The sequence below is a fragment of the Euleptes europaea genome, chromosome 10, assembly GCF_029931775.1.
Source record: "Euleptes europaea isolate rEulEur1 chromosome 10, rEulEur1.hap1, whole genome shotgun sequence".
NCBI classification, from domain to species: domain Eukaryota; kingdom Metazoa; phylum Chordata; class Lepidosauria; order Squamata; family Sphaerodactylidae; genus Euleptes; species Euleptes europaea.
The window spans coordinates 48082003-48106940 of NC_079321.1; the positions used below are offsets into that span (position 1 = coordinate 48082003).

The 24938-nt window shown below is 41.9% G+C and overlaps 1 protein-coding gene across 4 annotated transcripts in view; it reads right to left on the reverse strand.

The window, feature by feature from the left end:
- Positions 1-824: 824 nt before the first annotated feature.
- The window catches only part of FILIP1 (filamin A interacting protein 1), a 91730-nt gene continuing 67616 nt past the window's right edge, over positions 825-24938 (reverse strand). For 2 of the 4 annotated variants that reach the window (XM_056856303.1, XM_056856306.1), the window contains 3 exons: positions 17882-20684; positions 9766-9989; positions 825-1004 (listed from right to left, as the gene is read on the reverse strand). In XM_056856303.1, coding sequence (XP_056712281.1) covers positions 9783-9989; positions 17882-20684 — 3010 coding nt within the window. In that variant the 3' untranslated portion in view covers positions 825-1004; positions 9766-9782. The remainder of the gene's footprint in view (positions 1005-9765; positions 9990-17881; positions 20685-24938) is intronic. The other 2 variants (XM_056856304.1, XM_056856305.1) reach the window with 2 other exon arrangements.

Sequence of the window (24938 nt, forward strand, 5' to 3'; positions counted from 1 at the left end):
GCACGCTGAGCAAGTTCATAGGCTCAGATCAGCAACTTAATCAGACCCCCATTCACGGTCACAATGAGGCATGCATGACTATCTAGTCCCTCATCCAGTTAGCACTAAAATAAGTATCAATGCTATATAAGCTTTTCTAACATTACTGTTAAAATTTATTTGTCACAGTGTGATAAAAAGGAAACTTTTTGGTAAAGACATATATAAAAAGCACATATTGTATGATCACAGTTTAATAGAAACCATCATACAACATTTTAAAATGGTTTTAAGTCTAATAGTTTCAAGGCTTTGGTTTGTTGGTAGTCAGTTTATGTTAAACCACATCACAGTGCAAAAACAGTATAAACAACCCCATATCACTATCCCACTGAGCAGTCTTCAGGGCAGTTAATATCACAGTCACCTTATGGCAAGAACATGTTGCAGTAAATTTTCTTAAAAGGTGCCATTTTTGAGGTTGTGTTGACATTTCTACAATTTCCAATAGAAAAAAATACAAACTGGCATATTGCAGTTTTGACAGTGTATTCTACAAATCAATGTGCCACAGAAATCAGAAGATTTGGCAAAAAAAATCCACACAAACCCTGCATTACAAAGTGTATTATTATAAAAATAAATTATGTAAGAACACCAAACCAAATAATAATAATAATAATAATCCTGTACCAATTGATCCAAAGGCTTACAAAATTAGAGTAAAATTCAATCGGCCCAAGAGAACATGGTTCTTTCTTTCCATCTAGTTTACAAAAGGCAAACACATTATGGTTTATTTTGCTTTTATAAAAACAAACATTAAAATCTGCACACACAACAAAACAGATTTCCAATGGAAGCAGTAAAATACTTCCATAAGTGATCAGTAGCATGGAAGATCTCAGTAATGGAGATCCAGCAGTGACCCAACCAAGTGATGTTGAGAAGCAGTACACACACATCCGGATTATGCACATCGACTCATCTGGAGTTCATGCGTAACTGATGAATGACGATGCTCTCTAAACAGAAAAGAAACATAGCAAAGCAATGTCTGTTACCATGGGAATATGTGAAAAACTAAGGACCCATACTGCTAATTCTTTAAACCCGTCAGTAGTCTTGCTACGTTCCAGACGCTTCAAAGTGTCGAGGATCCAAGTGAAGCATGACTAAATTACTCATGCCAAGGCTGCCCAAAGAAGAGCTTAGAAGGAGGAATATAAACAAGGATGTAATTTAACTGCATTATACCTCCCCTGTATTTTATATACGCAGCACAAATCAATCTGCTAGCTGGTGCAGAATCTCAGCAGAGCCATTTTTTCCTACTTACTGTCTGTTCATATGCCACAAGGTAAGAGGGCCATGAAGATGAACAGGATGTCCATGCATACCTCCTACATGCCCTGCTACTTGGTGGCACTGGCAAATGCTCATGAGTAAATTATACTGGGTAGACAGAGGGGGTTACTGCACTTTGTATTCCCAGCGATGTATTAAGAGTTTGAAAATGTTGTAAAAAACATCGCTTTAAAAGGGTTTTTGGATACCACGGCTTATAAATGGTTGGAAGACGTCTTCACAGCTAAAGGGGCCAAGCAAAGTGTGAACAGTATTTTTTATAACGTTTTCAAACTCTTAATACATCGGTGGGAATACATAGAAAGTGCGAACAGTATTTTTTATAACGTTTTCAAACTCTTAATACATCGGTGGGAATACACAGAAAGTGCGAACAGTATTTTTTATAACGTTTTCAAACTCTTAATACATCGCAGGGAATACAAGTGCGGTAACCCCCAGAGAATGATGTATGTGCAAACAGATCCTCCATTCTCTCTGCCTGTGTGCTTTCTTGTTTGTTTGACAAATGACTGGACTCCCTGACCTAGATATAGGGTTGCCAACCTCCAGATAATAGCAGAAGATCTCCTGTTATTACAACTGATCTCCAGCTGATAAAGATCAGTTCACCTGGAGAAAATGGCCGCTTTGGCAATTGGACTCTATGGCATTGAAGTCTCTCCTCTCCCCAAACCCCGCCCTCCTCAGGCTCCACCCCCAAAATCTCACGCTGATGGCAACGAGGGACCTGCCAACCCTACCTAGATAGTTCTCCAGATGTATTAAAACTCAATAGTAATAATACACCGTAAGCAAATTTTTCCTGGGTTTTACCTGTTCTTTTTTTGCTTGACTTATTTGGAATCTGTGCTTATCAAGCTACTATGACAGCATTCGTGTGTCACCACAAATCTGTCTCTGTTCATGACTAGCATGAGTACTTGCTTGTTTCCTGTGCTTGTGTGCACAGCAACCTTTCCCCCTTGCACACCGAGCACCACTGAAAGCTTCCTGATTTTGGAACCCATCATTCACCCTCCGATTCTTATCACAGTTTGTGGGGAGGAAATACCCTTTCCTTTTTCGAGGCACCTGCATTTGGATGTCATAGCAAACTGGTATTTGATTCAAAGGTTTCCACACCAGAAAGTCTTCAGTTGTGCCTCTGCAGGAAGGAGGAGACTGTGCACAAGCATGTCAAACTATCTCTGTTCCTGCCAATCATGAACTAACCGAAGTGTATTATAATACACAATTATTTCTTCACTCTTCTTATGAATGGATCAATTCAGAATGGTTTCTTAATAACTAATTGCTGAAAAAAAGCCATACTTCCATTGAAATTACCTTTGAAAAATGTGGAGAAATAGTTACAAAGCTTCAACCTATTTACTAGGGCTTCAGTCCACCAAGGAATTGATGCAGCAGCTAGAGCATGAATGTGGAAATCCAGACTCAGAAGCTCCCTGGGTGACCTTAGGAAAGACTTACCTCCTCCTCCATACCTCCTTCTCCAGAATACTACTCTTAGCCTTTTGGGCCGATGGGTGGTATATAAGTGTCACAAATGCATATGTTACGTTTTCATAATTTTCTTTTATTTTTCTGCTCTAGCTAAACTGATGTGCATTCCTTAGATTTTTTTTCTATAGCTGTCTGCAAGCAATAAGCATTCTCTTGTAACTTTAGTGCATGTGTCTTATTTGTGGAACTATATGGTGTTTGGTTTCTCAAAATGTTTAGTGATGTTTTCATTTTAAAATGTAACTATTCTACAAGTTTACCACTAGATGGCACTACTTTAACTTGACTCAGAGAGCAGTCAAAGAACCCATTATAATTGGTGCAACCAAATATATCTGGCATGATGTTGTTTGCTACAGAATATTTTAAGCAGCATCCTTTGAGGCTCATACTGAACCCTTTATGTAAAGCCTAAATAGTGATGTGATATGTTAAGTGTTTCTTTATAATTTAGATTAGCCCTTATTTGTATCTGTCCAAAGTTATTTGCTTAGTAGGACCCAGTGATAAACATCCTGGAATACCAGTTCCATTTTAAAAACAGCATTAAAACTCTGTCTTCTAAAATCCTTTATGGAATGTCTCATTTGTGTCTCTTACAATACATAATATTAAATCCAAACACACTTCTCCTTAGCTTTGTCAACCAAAGGCTTCTTTTGTATAAAAATAAATGCTCCAATCTGAACATTAGCAAGATGTTTTTAAAATGAAGTCAACTTTTATAATAGCACAATATTTGCTCAAGTGCTTACAAAAGCTCAGTCAAGATTAAGCGAACTACCCTGATCGAAGAAAGAAAAACATGACCCTAAATGAAAATAAGCCCAAAATGATGATCTCACTACCAGCAAATACAGTTTCAAACAAGCCAAGCTCAGCAGCTAGTGTGCAAGAGAAGCATGGAAGAGACCTTTAAAACCATTCTTACTGTGGTCGCCTGTGGTATTAAAACACAGGAGTGTGTTAGCCTGACCACCTTACGTGGTAATCAAAATGACCTAGCCCCTCCCCCCACATTAATCTTGAAAAGTTACCTGCGCATATATGCACTACATTAAGTCTATCATGGATACCCACCTGGAAAGGTCAATGTTACTTTAGTGTCCTGGTGCATGATTTTAACAGCAGCAACTGCACATGATCTAGGCTAATGCAGCAACATACCGTATGCAGAAAATTCATCGGAATTCATTGGGTGATAGATACATTCCTTAATCACATATGGCATACAGAGAATGAATGGCATACAGAGAACAGATTTTCATTTCTAGCCTTTTTAGATTAGTCGTGAACATGAAAGACATTTCATAAAGCCCTGAAAAGGGTCAGGAAACATACATACTGTTTTGGCACACAGAGAAGCCATCCTATGATTTGAGCATGGAATCATACACTATCATCCAATCCTTACCCCACCAAAAACCAAAAGCCAGCCCTCCTGCATAGTCCTACTGTAGAGTATGTATGCTTGGGGATGACAATAAGTTACATCAAAGTAAAATGATATTACATCATCCTAATATCAATTAAAGTGCCCATCTAAAAATAAGGCCTATATAGTCTGGTACTCAATAATCTCTTTCTATAATCGGTCCGAACATTCTGTTCTGCTCCCTGAACATTCCATCACAGAAGCTGGCCAAACAAAGACAACCCAGAATGGGGAAGCTCAGATAGAGAAAATAAAAGGGCTGCACTAGTCACTGAGAGATAAAAATAAGTCCAAGGCCAATGGTACATGTACAGGAAAAATATATACATTATTACTCAGCTGAAAATCCCGTTAGTCTTTCAGAATGCTACTGATCTTGTACTCTTGTTGAAAGACACTGAAGGACTTCTTCCCCTGAAGAAGCCTGTTGGCAAAATGGGTAGGTAATTTTTAGCTGATTAATAAAATATGTATTTTCCTTTACTTGCAACCATTGGCCTTGACCTTATTTTTATCCTGCAGTACAGATAGGAGCAATCTTTATTTTCAGTAGATGGAAACAGACTTATCCACTGACATAGTAGTGTTTCGGAACGTACTCCTTGCCATGGTTACCACTCAGACTCATAGAAAAAATAAAGCACTGAACTCAGAGTTACTGTTGTACCAAGGGCGAAACCTCATCCTCCATCCTGGTACTGGGTAGTCCAGCCACCACTGAATGGATCCTATAGGGCCTGGGGAAGAGAGTGGATATGCACTGCAGTCCCTCCAGTATCTTGCAATATACAAGTTTTGCATACATCAAAATGATGAGCATATTGCTTAGGACAGGGGTCGGCAAACTCATTAGTCAAAAGAGCCAAATATCAACCGTACAACGATTGAGATTTCTTTTGAGAGCCAAATTTATTAAACTTAAACTATATAGGTAGGCACACTGTTTATTAACGTAATAAACTTTAATTAAAGTTTTAAGTCTTAATTAAACTATAGGTACACTGAATAAAACTTGATATCATACTTAATAGTGATCTTATTTATTGATAAAAATTCCTTTCCTTTTTCCTTTTATCCCTTAGAAGCTCCTTGATCAATTGATCTTGAGCAGCATATATCTAGTGTTGGAGGGATATAAGGACTGAAACAAATCTTGCCACTGACAATGTAGCTTTGGGGTCCCTACCACTTAGTAAAAAAGGCATTATGTCAGTCACAGAGGCATTGGATTTGTATATTAAAAGGGGGGAAATATAGTTCCTCGTAAATTAAATTGTAAGTCCCTGCCATTTCCCCGTCCCCGTCCGGAGTCCTCATCTGGAGGCCAGATCTACCGCCATAAAAGCCTATTGGTAGACCTGGCCTCTGGCTGAGTCCCATTGGGAGGCCAGGTCTACCCATTGGCTTTCTTGGCAGTAGACCCGGCCTCGGGAGGCCCATAGAAGCCAATTGGTAGACCTGGCCTCTGAAGGGGGACTTTTCCCCCTCCTCGGAGTCGAGGTCTACCGCCAAGAAAGCCAGTGGGTAAACATGGCCTCCCAATGGGACTCAGCCGGAGGCCAGGTCTGCCAAAGGAAGCCCGCCCCACCCAACAGGTGATAGGCAGGCTGGGGGGCAAGAACAGCCGAGCTGCCCGCCCAGCAATCACGCGGCTAGAGGGGAGGGGAGGCTTTAGCCTCCCAACCATTGAGGGCAAGGGAAAGGGGGACCCGGCCATTCACCACGGTGTGTGTGGGGGGGAAAGACAGCGCGTCCGCTCGCCTGCTCTCTCTCTCAGGCGCGCCGGCTCTGCAGCCCGGCTGCCGGAGCGAGCGGGCGCAAGAGCCGCACTCAACGGGCCAAAGAGCCGCATGCGGCTCTGGAGCCGCAGTTTTGAGACCCCTGGCTTAGGACATGTTATAATTATTATAATTGTACAAATGTGGAACCTGCAAGAACTTGTGAGAAGCATGTCATTCCCCACCCCACACACACCCACACACTATTTCCTCTTTCCTTTCCCTGGCAGATTCCATTGTCTCTCACCATATTCTGCTTCCTTCTCTCATTTCCACCCACCAGCCATTCAACCTTTATCTGGCCCTGTCTTCAGCTTTCCCCTTCCCCTGGCAGCCTGTCCCTGGGAAAAGCCAGGGCTAGTTGCACAGGTAGTGAGTCTCTGATGGCCCCACTGAGTCCATCAGGGAACATAACAGGGGATGGGGATGGGACCTTTTCCAGGGCTGTTACAGAAACCAAGGCTTGGAAGTCTCAGCAATATTTCTGGGATTGCCTAGCAACCTCCAAATGGCCACTGACGGCTCAGTGGGCGTTCCTTTCTTAAAGCTACAGGCATTGTTTCTATTATTTTGGGGAGGATAGGTAGATAGATAGTTCAGATTTTTCTGCAAGCCTGGGACCTCCTTCAGGTTTGTAAAGAAATCCCCCCTCTGTCCCTAGCTCCATTTTGCAGATCCATTAATTATATCTTCTGTGGCACAGTTCAGAATTAGATATATGGTATGTACTTGGAAGATCTGGGTTCAAATGCCTACTCTGCGATGAACCTTACTGGGTGAACTTGGGACAGTTATCCTCTTTCTCAAACTCATCCCCCTCACAGGGTTATTGTGAAGATGTAATGGAGGGGGGGGATTGTGTATGCCACCCTGAACTCTGGCAGAAAAGTGGCATAAATCTAAATATATGTATGATGATATGATGATCTCCCACTAGTGTGACTCTGAAATAAAATCATGCCTCTTTGTTGGGGGGAGGGAACTATAAAGATAGGATTGAGCCACTACCCCTCTTTTTGATGGAAAAGAATTGTCACTGATCAGACATATATCCACAATACTCAAGTCACACATTGCATTAAGGCATAAGACACCATTCTCCAAGATCCTCTCCACATGAAAGCACCAGTTTGCTTTCCTGAGGAGGGAAACGGCTGCTGCATTGGCTAGTTCTGCCACAGTCTTACTGAGAAAGGAGCAAGGGAGAAGCGATGTGAAGCTGTGAAGAGGAGAAAATGCGAGCGCACACACACACACGTACTACAGTAGCTGCAGGTGTCTCTATGAAAGAGAGAAAGAGGACAGGGAGCTCAGTGAGTTATTGTGTGTAACGAGGCAGGAGAAAATCTAGGAAATTAATACACCCCTTATTAAGTGCTCTGGTTTTACCAGCTTTTCTACTAAACATTCTCTAGTGTTGTGTGCAAATGGCTATTTGGATGAAGCTTTAGGGAGCACTTCCTTTTTACTGGTACTGTGGCACCAACTTAATTTATTTGGAAAGGTATGTTATTGTAGAAAGTTCTACACATTTAAATCCAAACAACTGTATCAATCTGCATGAACTTTTATTTTACTGCTATAAATTATTCTACATTTCAGCAGCCAATACAAACTAAACTTTGAGTGTCCCATTAACATGTTTTCTTGGGCTAAAACAACTAGATTGTTTCTCCTTTGTAGATTTAGACTGCTGCTGAAATTAAGCATGAGAAGTTACTGGAATCTAACATGGAAAAATAGATACACCTTAACTGCCATTGATGCTAACAGTGCAATCCTATAGAGGGTTTCTCCAGTCTAAGCCCATTCATTTCAATTGACTTAAACTGGAGTAACTCTCTTTAGGACTGCATTGTTAATCTCCTACGGAAACCGCTGTGTACGCTTACATCATCAGAAAGTCAATAGGGGCTGTCTTTTGGGGGCAACTATCCACTAATTCCTGCTAAACCTAATTAAACTTGTAGCTAACCATGTGTGGTGAATTAAAATGCCAATGAAATGTTTCAACCCATAAATAAATTAATAAAGAGGGGGAATAAACTGTTTCCCATTCACTAGATTTTCTATTGTAAATACTTGTTATCTTTGACAGAATGGCAGACTAATATATTATTTTGGCCTACATTTCATTCACAGTTCATTCCTCCTTAATTCACATACCATCTAAACCTATCAATAGCTGGCCATCTTCCCTTCACAGATTCCTCCCTCAAACGTCTTCTAAATTACATAAATTAAATGCAGAAACCTCTTTGCTGCACAGATTCTTAGGATACTTTCCTAATCCACAGTGTTTTAGCCATTTAATTTAACTGGCTGTATCTAGATTCTCATTGCTGTTGTACGTTTTCTTTCCCTATTTCATGACACCATGAAGGAATTTGTGACTGAAGTTTCAGTAAGCCATGCAACTGATCTTTTTTTAAATGATACTCTCTTTTCCTGTTGAGCCAAGAGGAAAGGCAGGATATAAATGTCCAAATAAATAAATAAATAAACCTGACAACAAATAAGTCACCTCAGTCGGAGCTTGTAGGATACTTCTGTGGACAATCTTCCGCAATGGAACAGTTCATGACAGTTGTGGTTCTGTCAGACTAGCACAGTTATAATGGCAGTCACTCAAGCAAATTCACACTCACTACTGTTAAAACATGCTTTCCAAAATAAAAGCAAGTCATTTCAAGTGGCCGTCAGGAATGGCTAGGGTTCAATGACACAGCCCATGCTTTGCATGCAGAAGGTCCCAGGTTCAGAAGTAGCAGATGTTGGAGAAAATCCTGGAGAGCCACTGCTAGTAGACAGTACTGAGGTTGATGGCTCAATAGTCTGACTGGGTATAAGGTAGCTGCATATGTTCATATGACTCCAGTACAAGAAATAAAGTCTGGACTAAACTCTACTAAGAAACTTACATGTGCAAATGCTAAAAAATGCACATATCCAGAATTTGTTGTAACCAACAGCCTATCCATATAATAAGCAAATCTCCATTTACACCACTACCCACCTTCTGTTTATAGACCTGTGAGAATTTGGGATGACCTTGCCAATATCAAAAGGTACAAAGCACAATCAAATTCTGATTCCTTACTATACTATTGGCTCATTGAAATCAATTAAAAGCTTTCAACTGATTTTAGCAAGTCCTTAGTCAGGTTCTATTTGAGCAATAAGAAAACATTGGCTTGATCAAAATTAAATCCTCTGAGAGGCCACAAAGAATCTGCTAGTGATATTTAAAGAGATGTTTCCATACTACCAGTTTCTTCCTTAGAAACACCAGATGAACTAACAGTGTGGCTACTAAAATGACCTATAAATCCAGTGCTCACCCACACTATTTCTCTAGTAAACCATTGATTCAGTTGTCTCAAGAGTACTGGGTACTGGCTCAATGATTATGCAAGGCAAAAAAATGTCCATTTGATTTTTCAAGAAAACGAGATAGGGAGGATAGTAACTTGAAAAGTCCTCTAAGCAGCAGCCTCAAATTAGAAATTGCTGAACATGGTTACTTTAAATGAGATTTGAACTCAACAGAGAGGGAAGAGGGAGGGTTACTACATTCAATAGGTAAGACACACACTTATTAGTAAGAGTGACAGCATCAGCAGACCTAATTAGTAAGTGCAAACATGAAAAAGACAGGGGGCTTATTTCCATGGTAGCAGTAAAATCTGCACAACATACCCCCTTAGCCACTGCCCTCAGGCCTTCCCTCCACCAAGGGAGGGACAGCTACTGGCTGAAGACTTCTTCAGTTCTATTTTCATAGACTGAGTCTCGGCATGAGGCTCAAATTTGGTCTGATTTCCTGTTCCCGAGGCTGTCACTACTGGCTTCCCAGCTTTCATACCTTTAGACACAGGGATTCGGGTGGGTGTCGGTCTCTGGCACAACCCATCCTGTCCTGTCTGCAAGACAATGAACAACAAAGAAACGTAATGAAGCATTAAGAATTTCTTCTTGTAGCTCAGTATTCCATCTGTAATGCCTTCTCTAACGGAAGGGCTTGGTCTTTTCAAAGCCTCCCTACATCTAATAGTAAAGTGGATGTCTCCCATCTCATCAGGCCATAGGCAAGGCAGGGGTTCCTTTGTACTTAAGGATCAGTATGCAGAAAAATAAGACAGTCCAAATCATCCCACAACAAAAACCTCTCCCAAACCAACCTGAGAACTGATAATCCTCCAGAAGGGATAGAATGTCAAGAGTTCCAGCACCTCAATTAAAGGAAAAAAGGGGAAGGGAAAATAAGCTTGTGCAATCTTCTGAGGATTTATAGAATTCTGGAGGGTTTGATGTGTGGATTCTAAAGTTTTTACCACATTCTTTAATTCCTCACAGACTTCCTAACATGTATTTAAATTAAACCACAGTCAATGACAGCTAGCAAAATAAAGCAACTAATATATATTGAGTAGTCTGACCAATACATGTTGAAATCCATTTTATCCTGTTGACGTTTCTTGCTCTTACAAGTGACCCAGTGCAATGCACTTTGCTGTAACTGGGAAGTTCCCAGTTAAAATCTTATCTCTACTATTAATTCAGAAGGTAGTTAGCTAGAAATGTCAAGGCCAGGGGGTAGGGGCAGAAAGCCCTATTTCCATCCCACCCCACCCGAATTTTGTCAGTTTGTCCAGCAGAAAAACTGGGAATTTGAGAGAGCACTGGGAAAAACTCCTATGATTTTTTTTCTTTTGGACTTGTGTTTAGCCAGCAACCATAAAATGGTGGGGAAAACCAACTCTTCTTCTTAGTAGGAAGATTTTTTAATACTTTTTTTCAACAGCCAGAAGAATTTACAATAACTAACTTAGGCCACCCTGTTCTTGGCCCCTTCAGGTCAGAAGTAGCAGGTGTCAAGAAGTTGCATACTGTTGCAAAGGCAGGTGCTCTCTATCACCACTGAACCAGTATCAACATAATACACAGCCAAAGTGACCAACATCCTGTACTTCCTGAAGACTTTTCAGTGCAAGTAAACATACAGCAATTACATGGAGCAGCTGGACTCTCAGGCATTTTTAAAGTTTCAGCATGTTAATTATTCACTTTTGGCTGCAGTTCTTCATAGTTTGCAGCTCTTCATAGTTAACAAGCTTTTAAAGTAAAGTAAATGACCGCCCAATCATATGTACGGCCACTACCCAGGGAGTGCTAGCCTCTCAGGCCCTGTCTAAATAGCAAATAAGTTTGCCAATCCCAGACTACAGAGATCAGATCCCCCGGAGGAAATGACAGCTTTGGAGGGTCTTCTGTATGGCATCACATCCCCACGGAACTCCCCAAACTCTGACCGAAGCCGGCACCCCAGAAAATCTCCAGGAATTTCCCAAGCCACAGTTGGCAACTTTAATAGCAAATTGTGGAAAAAATGTTCCTGGCCTGTACCACTTCACAATGCAGATAGGGTTGCCAGGTCCCCCCTCTCCTCCGGCAGGAGGCTATCCAGCTGCTATCGGGAATGTGTGTGGGTTTAGAACTGGAAGTGCCGCCTCCCAAGGCGCCTTATACCTCTTAGTTTGAATGGTAAAGCAGCCCTTTACCCCTCAAACTAAGAGTTTGAGTGATATAAGGCCCCTCGTGAGGCGGCACTTCCGGTTGTAAACCGGAAGTGACGTGCACGCGGTATGTACACCCGCGTGCACGTTTGCCCGCTGACCCTCAGGTGCTCAGCGGGCAGAGGGGTAAATTGCCGGGGGGGTTGCCCTAAATGCAGATGAGACAGATTAAAGAATCTGTCTCATTGCCGGGGGCAACCCTAAATGCAGATGAGACAGATTACAGAACGAAATATCCCGCTAATAGCATTCCATGCACATAGAAAACCAGGTGGCTGCTGGCTATCTCCTGGGATTACAACTGATCTCCAGGTGACAGATCAGTTCACCTGCAGAAAATGGCTGCTTTGGAAGGTATACTCTATGGCATTATAGGCCACTGAAGTCCCTCCCCTCCCCAAACCCCACCCTCCTCAAGCTCAACCCCCCAAATCTCCAGGTATTTCCCAACTTAGAACTGCCAACCCAAAGTTGTGAAGGATAAATTTTCTAGCCTTGCTTTTTCTCTGTTGTGCTTACTAGGGGTAAGGATGCGTATATAGATTTTTCACAATGCAAATGCATTCAGTCATGAGTTGTTGAGAATGTTGTTAGAGAGCACCATACAATTCCCCAGATTCCCGGGGGATGACTGATAAATCCCCGCAGCATACAACCAGTTAAACATTACAGATGGCTTGCAGCAATTTGTGAATGTGTTAACATATTTTAAGAGGAGCAAGTATAAGCAATGTCTTACATCATTTAACATTACATCTATGGTTCACTGTAAAACATGAGAACATAATTCCAAGAACAGATGAAACTCTGTATCACTGGTTGTGCTGTGGAGATGAAATTCAAATGTCACTGACTTTATCTGTAATTCTATTTTAATATGCAAAGATAAGTTTATACCACTTTACAGGTCAACCATTTGATCTGGTTACATTTTCTCTATTCCAAACAGAAAATGCAACCATCTCAATAAATTATCAATGATCACCATAAAATAATAAAACATGAAAGAAAAACTCCCCTACAGTTTATGAAGACACTTTAATCCCTAGACAGCCATGAATGTTGATCTTGGGCCAGTCATTCTGTTTCAACCTAACCTCCCTCATACGGCTGTTGTGAAAAATGGGGATAGGAGATGTATATATGTTGACCTGAGCTCCTTCGGGGGGGGGGGGGCAGGATAAAGAGAGATAATTCTGAAAATCAACAGAGTATTATGGGATGCCTCATTCAAGATTACAGATTTACTAAGGCTTAATTTTTCATGGATTGGAGCCTACTTTTTTAGAAGCATTGTGTATTGTCCTCAGTTGACATATTTTATTTATTTAGAACAGGGATGGGGAACCTCCGGCCCGTGGGCCGGAAACGGCCCACGAGGACATTTTCTGTGGCCCTCGGGAGCCCCAGGGTCCTTCCATAGAAACGTGCAGCACGGCCCTCCAAAACTGTTCTTGAAGCCGCAGCTTGCAGAAACGCTGCGGCACACTTAAAAAACCCCTCTCGCCGCCTGTCAGCTGTTGAGCGGGGAGAGGGGTTTTTAAAGTGTGCTGCAGGGTTCCTGCACACCCAGCGGCACACGGGGTTCCGCGCAACTGGGCTTTAGCCTTCCCACCCCCCCTCGGGGGCAGAAGAAGAAGCCAGCCGCTCCCTGTGGCGGAGCATGCGCAGGGGAGCCGATTAGGCAGAGGCTTGGGAAGGCCTTTGGTGGACTCTGGGGTGTGGGAAGGCTGAAGCCCGGTTGCGCAGAACCACGTGCGCCGCCGTGTGTGTGGGGGGGAGGGGAGGGACTTCAGTACCATAGAGTCCAATTGCCAAAGCAGCCATTTTTTCCAGGTGAACTGGTCTCTTATCGGCTGGAGATCAGTTGTAATAGCAGGAGATCTCCAGCTACTACCTAGAGGTTGGCAACCCTAGCCATAAATCAGACGTGACTTGATGGCGGGGGGAAAAGGAAATGTTTATGCTGCCTCTCTAGAGTCCAAGACAGCTTACAAGTAAAAACACCATACAATAAAATAATCATAAAATAATATAAAAAACAACACAGGATGTTAAAAATAAGCCAGGACATGAACAGGATAAATATATCCATAAAACAGATCTCAGGCCAGAAGCAAAGCATAAACAGCTAAAAAGATAAACTTCGTCTGTTAAAAGGCTGGGTAAAAAGAAATCTTTTGGCCTGGAACCCAATTTTTTTAAAACGTTGAAAACCATTCTTTCACTTTTGGAGGCAAGAATTAAGCTTATCTTTTGACTGGTACAACTGTGTATCATTGTTATGAGCAGATATGGTTGCTATGTTTGGTATTTCTATTGAATATGGATTATTTATGTGCTATGAGCTCATTTATGATAAAATATGCTCTATTAGTATGAGGTTTTCTTATGGTGATGAATTAGTAACAAAAGTTAGAAGTATCTTTTTTGGCACCTGGTTGTCCACTGTGTGAACATACTGCTGGACGTGATGGGCCTTGGTCTGATGCGGCATGGCTTTTCTTATGTTCTTGTGACTGAACAAAATATTAAATATTATTTTGTTAGATTTGAAGCTGTATTTTGATATTTCTTGTATATTTAATAGACTTGTTACAGGATATTCTTATTAAAGTAGGGATCACACTAACGATAAGGGCTTATGAATATTATATTGTTGTATATATAATAAATGTGCTACATGCTATGGAGGAGGTTGTCAACCTCCAGGTGGGGCCTGGAGATCTGGTATTACAACTGATCTTCAGACTGGAGAGATAGTTTTCCCTGAAGAAAATGGCTGCTTTGGAGGGGGGACTCTATAGAATTATATTCTGCTGAGGTCCTTCCCCTCCCCAAACTCCATACTCCCCAGGCTCCACACCTAAAATCTCCAGGAATTTTCTGATCTGGAGGTTGCCACTGCAGGCCAACATCCATCAGCCTCTTCAACCTATGAACATGCTCCTTCAGAGGAAGTTCAAATTTATGTGTATTTATATAGTATAAGCCCTGACCTGGATGGCCCAGGCTAGCCTGATCTTGTCAGATCTCAGAAGCTAAGCAGGGTCAGCCATGGTTAGTATTTAGATGGGAGACCACCAAGGAATACCAGACTTGCTGTGCACAGGACGGCACTGGCAAACCACCTCTGTTAGTCTCTTGCCAAGAAAACCCCAAAAAAGGGGTCGCCATAAGTCAGCTGCGACTTGATGGCACTGTACACACACACATATAATATAAAGATGTGTATAGAGAACCAAAACTGGAAGTAATACCAGCAGGCCTGAGCCCAAGGAGAAGGCTCACTCATGTAAAACATACTATGGTGTGTCACTGTGATATTTGCCATTACCTACCTGTTTTTTTCAGACAAAATATATTTGCCCCCTACATAAGACAAAATATATTTGCCCCCAATGCAAGAAACGTGCATTTCCTACAAGCATCTGGAATCAAAGCTGGTAGGCAATGAAAGCCCATCCAGTCAAACACCTTGTCCAATACAGGATTATCTAATCTATGGGGGTTACTGCACTTTGTATTCCCAGCGATGTATGAAGAGTTTGAAAATGTTATAAAAAACATCGCTTTAAAAGGGTTTTGGATACCACAGCTTATAAATGGTTGGCAGACGTCTTCATCGCTAAAGGGGCCAAACAAAGTGCGAACAGTATTTTTTATAACGTTTTCAAACTCTTAATACATTTCTGGGAATACAAGTTCAGTAACCCCCATTATTTCTACAAACAGGGAGCAAATGCACTTTAAAAAAAACCGCTGTCAGAACAAACAGCATGCAAACATGAGCTGGTGTAGTGAAATGGCTCAAGTATTGGGTCTAGACATGGGAAAATTCAGGTCCATATCCCAGCTCATGTGCAATCCTAGCCGAGATTAAATGGTAAAAGACAACAGCTGAAGCCCACAGAATTGTCTATTGAATGTCACTGAACTGCAGAAAAAAATCTCCACAACTGTGATAAATGGGTGGTGATTAATTCAATTGTTCTCTTGCATGTGGACCTGTCTTATTTCTAATCTGCCTGAAATCATTTCTGTTTTAGAAACTCTCATTTCGTAGCCAATGGACCATCATCCCTTACATTCCCTATAGTAATCTGTCAATGTAAAGTCCTATTATATGTTCTATTGTAGCCAACACAATTACTCCTTAATCTTTTTCATGACTGCAACTGAATGGATAAACTGTCCATTCTAGATTAAACAACTTTTGTGAAAGCAACCGTCGTAAAACACTCAATTATGCCAAATCCCATTAAAAATTAACCAGAAGGCTGACTGTTTGGTATCAAGGAATAAGTTGTATGCCGGAAGCATACCAAGCAGGGAGCAACTTTCACACACGTGTTTTGGAGTTGCCATGTGATAACTAGGGATGTGCACCAAGGGGAAAAAAATCAGTATTTTTTTGGATCTAGATTTCAGAGAGTGGATAATTATTGGTATTCTGGGTTATTCGGGTCCCAAATACAAGTTTGGTATCTGGATTTGGTTTTTTTTTCAGGATTCTGAAATTATTCAGATCCATTATTCCCTATGGGAAATCTTTTGGGGACGGGGTAGAAGGCTGTTTTTCAAGCAAATGACACCAGAATTGCAGCAGAGTTGGTGCTGCCTGTCCACTAAAGACCCCCCCCCCCGGCAAGTTCCAAGTGAATTGGTCCAAGGGATAAGGGATCCAATTCTATAGAACCCTGAACAAAGCTTCCCCCCCCCCGCTATCCTCCATTATTTCCTATGGTGAAAAAAATTCCATGCTTTCTCCAGGACAAAGAATAGCCAAATACACAAGAACAATTAACATGAAATTTGGGCTTATCTCACCATTTGGCCAAGCTGGCAGAGGTACCATGATGGATCATTTCTCAATTCTCCTGGTACCTTTTAAAGTCTTTGGTCAAGAACAGACTTGTAGGGAAACTTTTAGGCTGCTCTCCTAAAAATCTGATTGAGTTAGTGAGGAAACTCCCAGGCTGCAGGGTAATCTGGAAAACTGTTAGCCTGGATTTATATCTAGTCTGGAGTTTAAACACACAGTCCGTGTCTCCATGTTTATTTACCTTCTTTCATCTCTTTAGCTGACTTTAGTTTTTGTTTTCCCTTACCTTCTTTTCCACTCCTTCCTGTTCCTGTCACAACATTGTATTTATTTAGTTCTTTATTGATAGGGCACTGACTGGATTTTAGATTGTATAAAGTTTATGAGATTTTAAAGTTTATAGTATGTATATATTTTACATTTATTGTTTATCCCGGTTGGTAGCTGCCCTGAGCCTGACTGTAGTCAGGAAAGGATGGGATACAAATCGAATAAAATAAAATAAAATGGCCAAAATCCTCCCCATGCAAACATAGCCAACAGGCCCAACAGAACCAACATCAAACCAGAGGATCCCAGCAGAACAACAGGGCAATGTGGCAAGCCCAACACAACCAATGTCAAAACGGAGAATCTAAGCAGAACCAACTTAAGCAAGGAGGGTATGCCAATAAAGGTATTGAAATTTGAATTTGCAAGGAGGGGCACTGTTGCAAGCCCAACAGAACCAGTGTCAAAAACCACAGAAGCCAAGCAGAACCCAGAGCCAATGTGACAGCAAGCCCAACAGAACCAGTGTCAAACCAGAAAATTCCAACAGAACCAACCTGGAAAGTTCTCTCTAACATGTGATCCCATTTGCCTGTGGAAGCTGCCTCCTTCCCCCCTCCCTCCCGTTGCCCAGGAAACCTGTAAAAAGCAAAAAAAAAAAAAACACCACCACAAGTATGGTGCTTTAAAACACCGGCTCTGGATATTCCTGGATATTTCCGGGAATATTTAGGATAGGGATACCAGAACTGACCAGGATTCTCTAATGAGCATCCAGATCCTGAATATAACCCAAAAACAAAGGTAAGGTTTTTTTTGGGGGGGGGGGTAAAAAGGGGTCGCCATAAGTCGGCTGCGACTTGACAGCACTTTACACACACACATTTTGACAGTCTTCCTTAATGAGAGGTTAGACTTGGACTGAGACCCTCCTTGATCCAAGCTGTATATCTTTTATTGGAAAGGTGGATGCTTCATTGCTTTCCTTATGTTATAAATCACCCCTGGAGCACTTTTGAGCTGAGAGAGGTGTCTAAATATATTTTAAACAAATAAAGTCAAACTGTGTACACTAGACAACCCTGATTCCTACTATCTAACCTTTCCCCGGTCACCTAAGCATGTATACATAAATATTGCTTACCACTGATTGAGTTCCTCGTGTGGATGATGTAGTAACTGGAGTTATAGTGATGGTACTTGTAACTTTGCTTGCTGCAGGCCTCGATGCTACATTACTCCTGGGAGAACGAAGAACGGTACCAGTCATCATCTCCTTTTCTGCTCCTACATTCATCGGTCTAACAGTTATCACAGGGCTGGTTCCATCTTGAGCTGCGCTAGGTGAGCGCTTAAACTGAGAACCTAAGTGGATGTGAATTTTGTTGTCCTCAGTTGTTATAATGTTTGCATTGGCGTTGTACTTCCGGACTGGAGTTGGGACAGTTTGTTTCTCTGGTGTCACTTTAAACACAGCCCTCCCCATGGTCATATCCTGTGATTCTGGGGTCACAGTAATTTCTGCTGGTGCAGCACAGGTAGACACTGTCATGATCTGAATGGGGGACACGGGCCTTTCCATAAAGGGAGATCTAGTGGTCTCTGAAGATTTCTCTCTTGAAAAAGTAGTTATAGTAACTGGGGACATAGCTCGTTCTGGGCCCACAGGGCTGTCTCCACTTTTTCCTTTTTGGGACATGTGAGGAGAGGGAATAATGGTAATCCGTGGTTTCTGGTTTCCCAAGGTGGGGATGACAGTAGTACTTGAGAAGAACTCTTCCGCTGTTGGACTAGTGATCTCCAAAGTAGCCGTGCTATTCTCATGATCTGGTGTTACCCGAATATGAAGGGGCTGTCCCTGCTTTGGAGAAAGGACCACTCCCCCAGGATGTTCTGGACTGGTATGTATTCGGGTTCCTTTTTCTTGATTTGCTAGAGAACCATTCTCTCTTTTTTTCATCCATGGAATCCAGGATTTCCTCATTGCAAGCTCATTTGCTGCAGGAGGATATCTGTCAAGCACAGATGACCTCTCCATAGGCTTTTTAAGGCCCACCTGTCGAAGATTGCTCATGATGTGGTTCTCTTCCTGGAAGGATTTCCTTATAAACACAGCAGGCGTTTCTTCTTCTGCCATTTCACTACTTACTGCATCAGTTTGTACTCCAGTGGATGTAACAGGTACATCTACCATTCTTCTGCCATTCATGCTGGGTCTCAGAACACGACTGTAGCGCTTCGACAGCTCAAGCTCTTTTGTTAGGTTTAGCACCTCCTGCCCCATGGTTTTGTTTTTATTTTCTTCTTCCATAAACCTTTGCTGAAGAACAGAGTAATCCACTTGGAGCTGAGAAAGCTGGTCTTCTTTATTCATCAGCTCATGAATTTTCTCCTTGAGTGCCTGCACTTCAGCATTCAAGTTGCTGCTCTTAGCTTCTTCCAGTCGAAACCTGTGCCTCAGCTCTGCTTCCTGACTCATTGCCTCACCCTTCTCAATGGCTTTATTTTTTGCAATCTGGAGCTTCATTTCTTCCAGTTGCTGAGAAAGGACATTAGCTTTGTCCTGCTCAGTCCTAAATTTTTGCTCCAGCTGATCATATTCATCCTCAGTCTTCATCAAGTCTCCCTCAACCACTTCCAATTGCTTGAGACGCTTTCTCAGTCTTTCAATTTCAGCTGTGAGTTCTTTAATCTTGTTATCCTCCTGGCCAGAGAGACCCTGTCCTTTTCTAGCTCGGCCTCTGGCTATTTCTCTTTCAACTTCCTCTATACCATCAATTCTTTTCTTTAACAGATCCACCATGCAGCTCAGCTCAGCAGATTTTTCCTCCTCACTCTTCAGGTTGCCAATTAACTCGTCTCTTTCCTTTGTCAAACAGGTCACCTTTTCCTCCATTTCAGATTTCAGCTTCAAAAGCTTTTTACTTTCATCTATGAGCTTTTCAGTCACTTCCATAACTTTGCCTTGCTCCACCTTAAAGTTTTTATTCAAGCTTTCAACTTTTCTCTCTTCCTGCTTTATCTTATCCACCATGTTTTTTCTTTCATCAACCAACATGACAGTAAATGACTTCAGCTTGGTAAGGTCATCTTTCAAGAGGAGCTCAGCCTTTTCCAGCTTACTTTCTGAAGACTCGATATCTTTTACTCGTGTCTTTACCACTTCCAGCTCATTGATCAAGTCTTTGGTTAAGTTCTTTTCTTTCTCCAGGTTCAAATGCAGCTGTGTGCACTCCGACTTGCTTCTGTTGAAAGCTTCCTCCAGCCTTTCAAGTTCAGACATTCTCTTCTGTAGTTTCTCCACTTCCAGTTTTAGCTCCTTGGAATGGTGCTCCTCCTCCTGCAGTTTCTTTTGAAGCTCTTTACACTGGGACTCAGTCTTTGTGATCTCCTCATCTTTGCCTTCCATTTCAAGAACACGCTTGCGGAGGTTTTCTACCTCAGCCATCAAGCTAGAGTTCCCACATTCTCCTTTGGCTATTTTGTCTCTCAACTCCTGAAGCTCTTCTTCAGTCTTCTGAAGATTTTTGTTGGTTTCTTCCAGCTCCTCAATTCTTCGGGTTAAGCCAACCAGCTTAAGTCTGAGCTGCCTATTGTGTGACTCTTGGCTGACCAATTTAGAGGTCATCTCCTCATGTTCTTGAGAAAATGATGATGTCTTGTGTTCAAGTTCTGCCTCTAATTTCATCAATTTCTGCCCATCCTCCTTTGCTTTGGAACTTACAGTTTTCAACTTTTCTTCTTCTTCTCTTAATTTTTGGGTCAGATCTTGTATCTTCTGGGTTTGCTGATCAAGTTGCTCAATATGAATCTGTCTTTCATCCACCAACATAAGTGCAAATGACTTGAGCTTGACTAACTCTTCTCTTAGCTTGTTGATCCTTTTGGCATGTTCCTTTTCCTTGCGGGCTTGGTAGATCTTTTCCTGTTCAAGAAGTTTCTTTAATCTGAAGCGGGGAAAGACACACACACAATGTAATAGTGCATAGGCTCTCTTCTCAAAAACGTTTTTATTCCTGTTCTCTAAAACTCTATACAACTCTAGGTACTTTGGCCCATATCCACATCTGCCAAAATGTGCAGTGTGCTACTGTTTTTGTTGGTGGGGAAGGAATGAGTTAAACACTCTTTAATAATGCATATAAGCTGTTAGATGTCCCTTGTGCACATTGATTGGCCAAACCATAAAGAAGACAATCCAGCCCTTTAAGCCTGTCATTTCCCAGACACCACCTATTTAGCTGTAGCAGAGAAGAGTCTTCAACCCACCTTCCAGCACAGACCAACAGGAGAAACAATAGCATCTGAGCCAATGAAGATGTGTTACCCACCATGCTGTCTTGCAAGATATGTACACAGCTGCACATTGCTGAAGGAAGGGCAACAAGGCCTCCATCACTTACCATGATTTGTCAGGCATGGCCTGAAAAAGGAATGTTGTGGTTCCTCCAGATGCTGGCCAAGGCCAACTCTAGCCCTGCAAACAACATGTTTAGACTGGACTCTGTGGGAATGCCGGAAGAATCCTACCTCCCTGACAGCTCCAGGGAGGGGGGTTGCCATGGCATCCAGATCTACCCCGATTTGCCCTAAGCTCTTCCATATATGCCCTGTACTGTGCTAGTAGTTTCCATTAGTGTCCATTTGACCATTAGCTTCTGTTATCCTGTGGATTTTCCAATAAATCAACTCTCTTTGGACTGCTTGTCTGCTGATGTCTGTTTATAGGATTATCATGGGACTAGAGCTCACATGATTCTACTGCACTGTGGTGGAGGGCTCCAGACACTGGGGAAATAAGGTGGCTTGCTCTTTGGTTAACAGAACCTCCTTCCCAATGTTTAGTGGCCCATCTATGACTCAATAATAGGAAGAAGGCTGAGGACTTACGTATCTTTGTGTAGACCACATAAGAAAGGGAACCCCCTAAGAATCTTGGGCAACTGCTTCTTCTCTACTCTGCTGTAGTATGACTTTCTACCTTTGAAAAAGCAGTCTGGAAGAAGAAGGGCATTTTCATGACTAGTTTGAGTGTCCCCCAGCCCTATCATACATGTTCCCTCCCATGATTCAGTGCAGCAAGAAGAGGAGAAAGTAGTCAAGACATTCAAGGAACTGCTACAGAAGGAACAGAAGTTCAGGCTATTGAGTTTTTAGTGGCCTGGACCTCAGCCTAGTATCCTACCTTGACACCACACTTCCTGTACTAAGAAGAAACTAACTGGAGGAAGAGTCTCAAAGTACATTCTTCAAGAGAGTAAAGGGGCAATTTCCACCAAAAAGTTGGAATTTATACAATAATAGGGCCTCAATGCATTTCTTCAATTTCACTGCAAAGGGAAAATACGGTTGTTTGGATTTTGTATTTTTGATTCAGTGAAATTGTGAAGGGAAAAGGCAGGCTAAGAACAAGTTTCAGTCATTGTGCTAGCAAACCTTTATGAGTGGAATTTGCTGTGTGCTACGTAATGTCCAGCCCTGACCTGGATTGCTTAGGCTAGCCTGATCTTGTCAGATCTCAGAAGCTAAGCAGGGTCAGCCCTGGTTAGTATTTGGATGAAAGACCACCAAAAAATATCAGGGTTGCTGTGCAGAGGAAGGCACTGGCAAACCACCTCTGTTAGTCTCTTGCCATGAAAACCCCAAAAGGGGTCGCCATAAGTCGGCTGTGACTTGAAGGCACTTTACACACACGCACACTTGTAATGTCCAAATGCACAAGTCCCAATAGCTGTGAATTTAAAGTAAAATAATTTTTCAGAATTCTCTGTTTCTTTAGGATCTTCACTTTAGGCAACACAGGTTTCTCTCGTGCCCAGGTGTACAAGAACTAAGACCAGAGAGACAGAAACCATTCAAAGTCTTGGTTCTGTTTCAATTCAGGTTCATAAGTATTGCTTTTTAACTCTCCAGTTTGATTCTAGTTCAGATGCTAACTAATTAATCCCCAGCCCTCCCGTCAATGGCTACCTCACAGCTAACCTAACAGCATATCAAATTAATTAAATTCTCATGAAATGGCTCATTTTATTACCTTTTAAAGTAGTGGCAAATTTTCTCCATACAACTCCTTTAAGTTGAAAGTTCACATAATACTCACATATTTCCACTTACCAGAAATATTGTAAGGTTTCCAGAAAATAATAAGATGTTTTTACAACCTACCTCTGCTTTTATAACTTATAACCTAAGCAGTCTTGCACTCCAGAAAACTGACACACATCTAAAGTATGCGTTAAATTATAGCACATATAATTGGAGGCAACTCTTCAGTTTGTATGCTATTAGAAATTACACAAAAAGCTTCATGTTACAAATTCCAACGCTAGTCTGTTGCAGCAAGACCAAAAAGGAGCCTTGTGGCATCTTAAAAATTAACAGACTTATTGAACCCCAGACTGTTTGTGGGCCACAGCCTACCTTGTTGCTACTTCAAACAGGCTCTAGCCCATGAAAACCTATGTGTCAGTAAATCTATTCGTCTTTACGATGCCACATGACTCTTGTTTTGACATTACAAGGAATTTTCCTACCTGAAAAGGACTTCCATGGAAGAAGAATGTGTGAAGCCCATGATGATCTATTCATAGGATTCATGTAATTTCCTGCATGTGAGTGCTTTCATACATAACACGTTTCCTAAATGGAATGTAGGCTCCATACTAGCCAGCCTTGGAGCGGCACACACCTTCCCTATCCAGCATTTGTGCTTAAGACCTGGCCTGCTAAACCACGGATTTCAAGAACTTACCCAATGATACCCAGCCACTCCTATCTGATTAAGCCACACTTTTGCATCATTTATCAGTTCTAGAATGTCTACTACTAATGTCCTGTAATAGTAATACAAATCCATGATAATCCCCAAGCACTGGCTTGCAATATATTTAGTGTGTAGCTTCAGAGGGTAAGCACTTTTAAAAACACATCATGAAGTGTGAAGTACTATTGGTTATATCCAGAGATCCACAGAGCCAAGGATCATGGATCTTTCCTGCATCCCCCTTACCCCAAGCAGTCTTTTTCAGCCCCAGGAAAGTTTATTGCTGGGGTTGAGGGACCCAAGGGGACTAATAGCCATGAAGGATGGAGGCTACAGTGGGGAAGAGGAAGGGAACCAGACTGCTGTTGCCTCCTCTTCCAGTACTATTGATAGAAGAAGAAGAAAGAGCACTCTCATCCCACTCTCCAACTGCAGCTTCCCAATCTGCATGGCTTTTAGTCCACATGGGTTCTGTAACCCCTGGAATAAACTCTCCTGTGGTGGAAAAGCCCTGCTGGTGGGGGGTGAATGCTGGAAAGATCCATGACCATCAGCACTTTCTGCTGATGGATCACTGGATCCAAGCTTGTATTTCAGCATGATTATAGGAAACAGGAAACTAGGAAAATCACCATATGAAGCTGCCTTATACCACTGGTTCATCAAGCCCTGTATTCTCTACTGTGACAGGCAACAGCTCTTCAGGATCTCAGACAGAGAAAGGCCTTTTCTGGTACCTGCTATCTGAGATCCTTTATGCAGAGATGCTAAGAGAGAATCGGAGACTTTCAGCATTCCTAGCATGTGTTCTACCAATGAGCCATGGCCTCAGCTTGATAATGTGGACAGGATGTGCATTCAGATATGCATCAAATAAAAATCAGAGAGAGACTGTATCACTGCCAGATGGCTTTGTATTTTAATGCACATTTGAATGCACATTTGATTTATGCCCCCCAGTTCCTCATGCAGCAATTGCTGTATGTCTAGAACAAGGGGAGGGGCCATGGATCAGTGGCAGAGCATCTGCTTTGCATACAGAAGGACTCAGGCTCAATCTAGTAGAAAGAATCAGGTAGCAGGTGATATAAAAAACCTCTGCCTGACACTGTGGAGAGCCACTGCCTGTCTGAATAGACAATACTGTCTTTGATAGACCATTGGACTACCAAGGCAGCTTGATGTATTCATGTGCATACATGCAGAGATCTCTTTCACTAAGATTGGGATAAAAGCATAAGGTGAGTTTGCTTTCAGCTCTGAAACCTTATTGCCCTGGCCTTTTTTCAGTGAATGCTTAGCCCCCTTCCCACAACCAAGTCCACAGAGACTACTTACTTCTGAGGTCTTCATTATTTTATGTGCTGAAAGTTTTTCCTCATTAGTCAAATTAAGCAATAAAATGCACATAATTATGATGCAGAGATATAGCTAATGC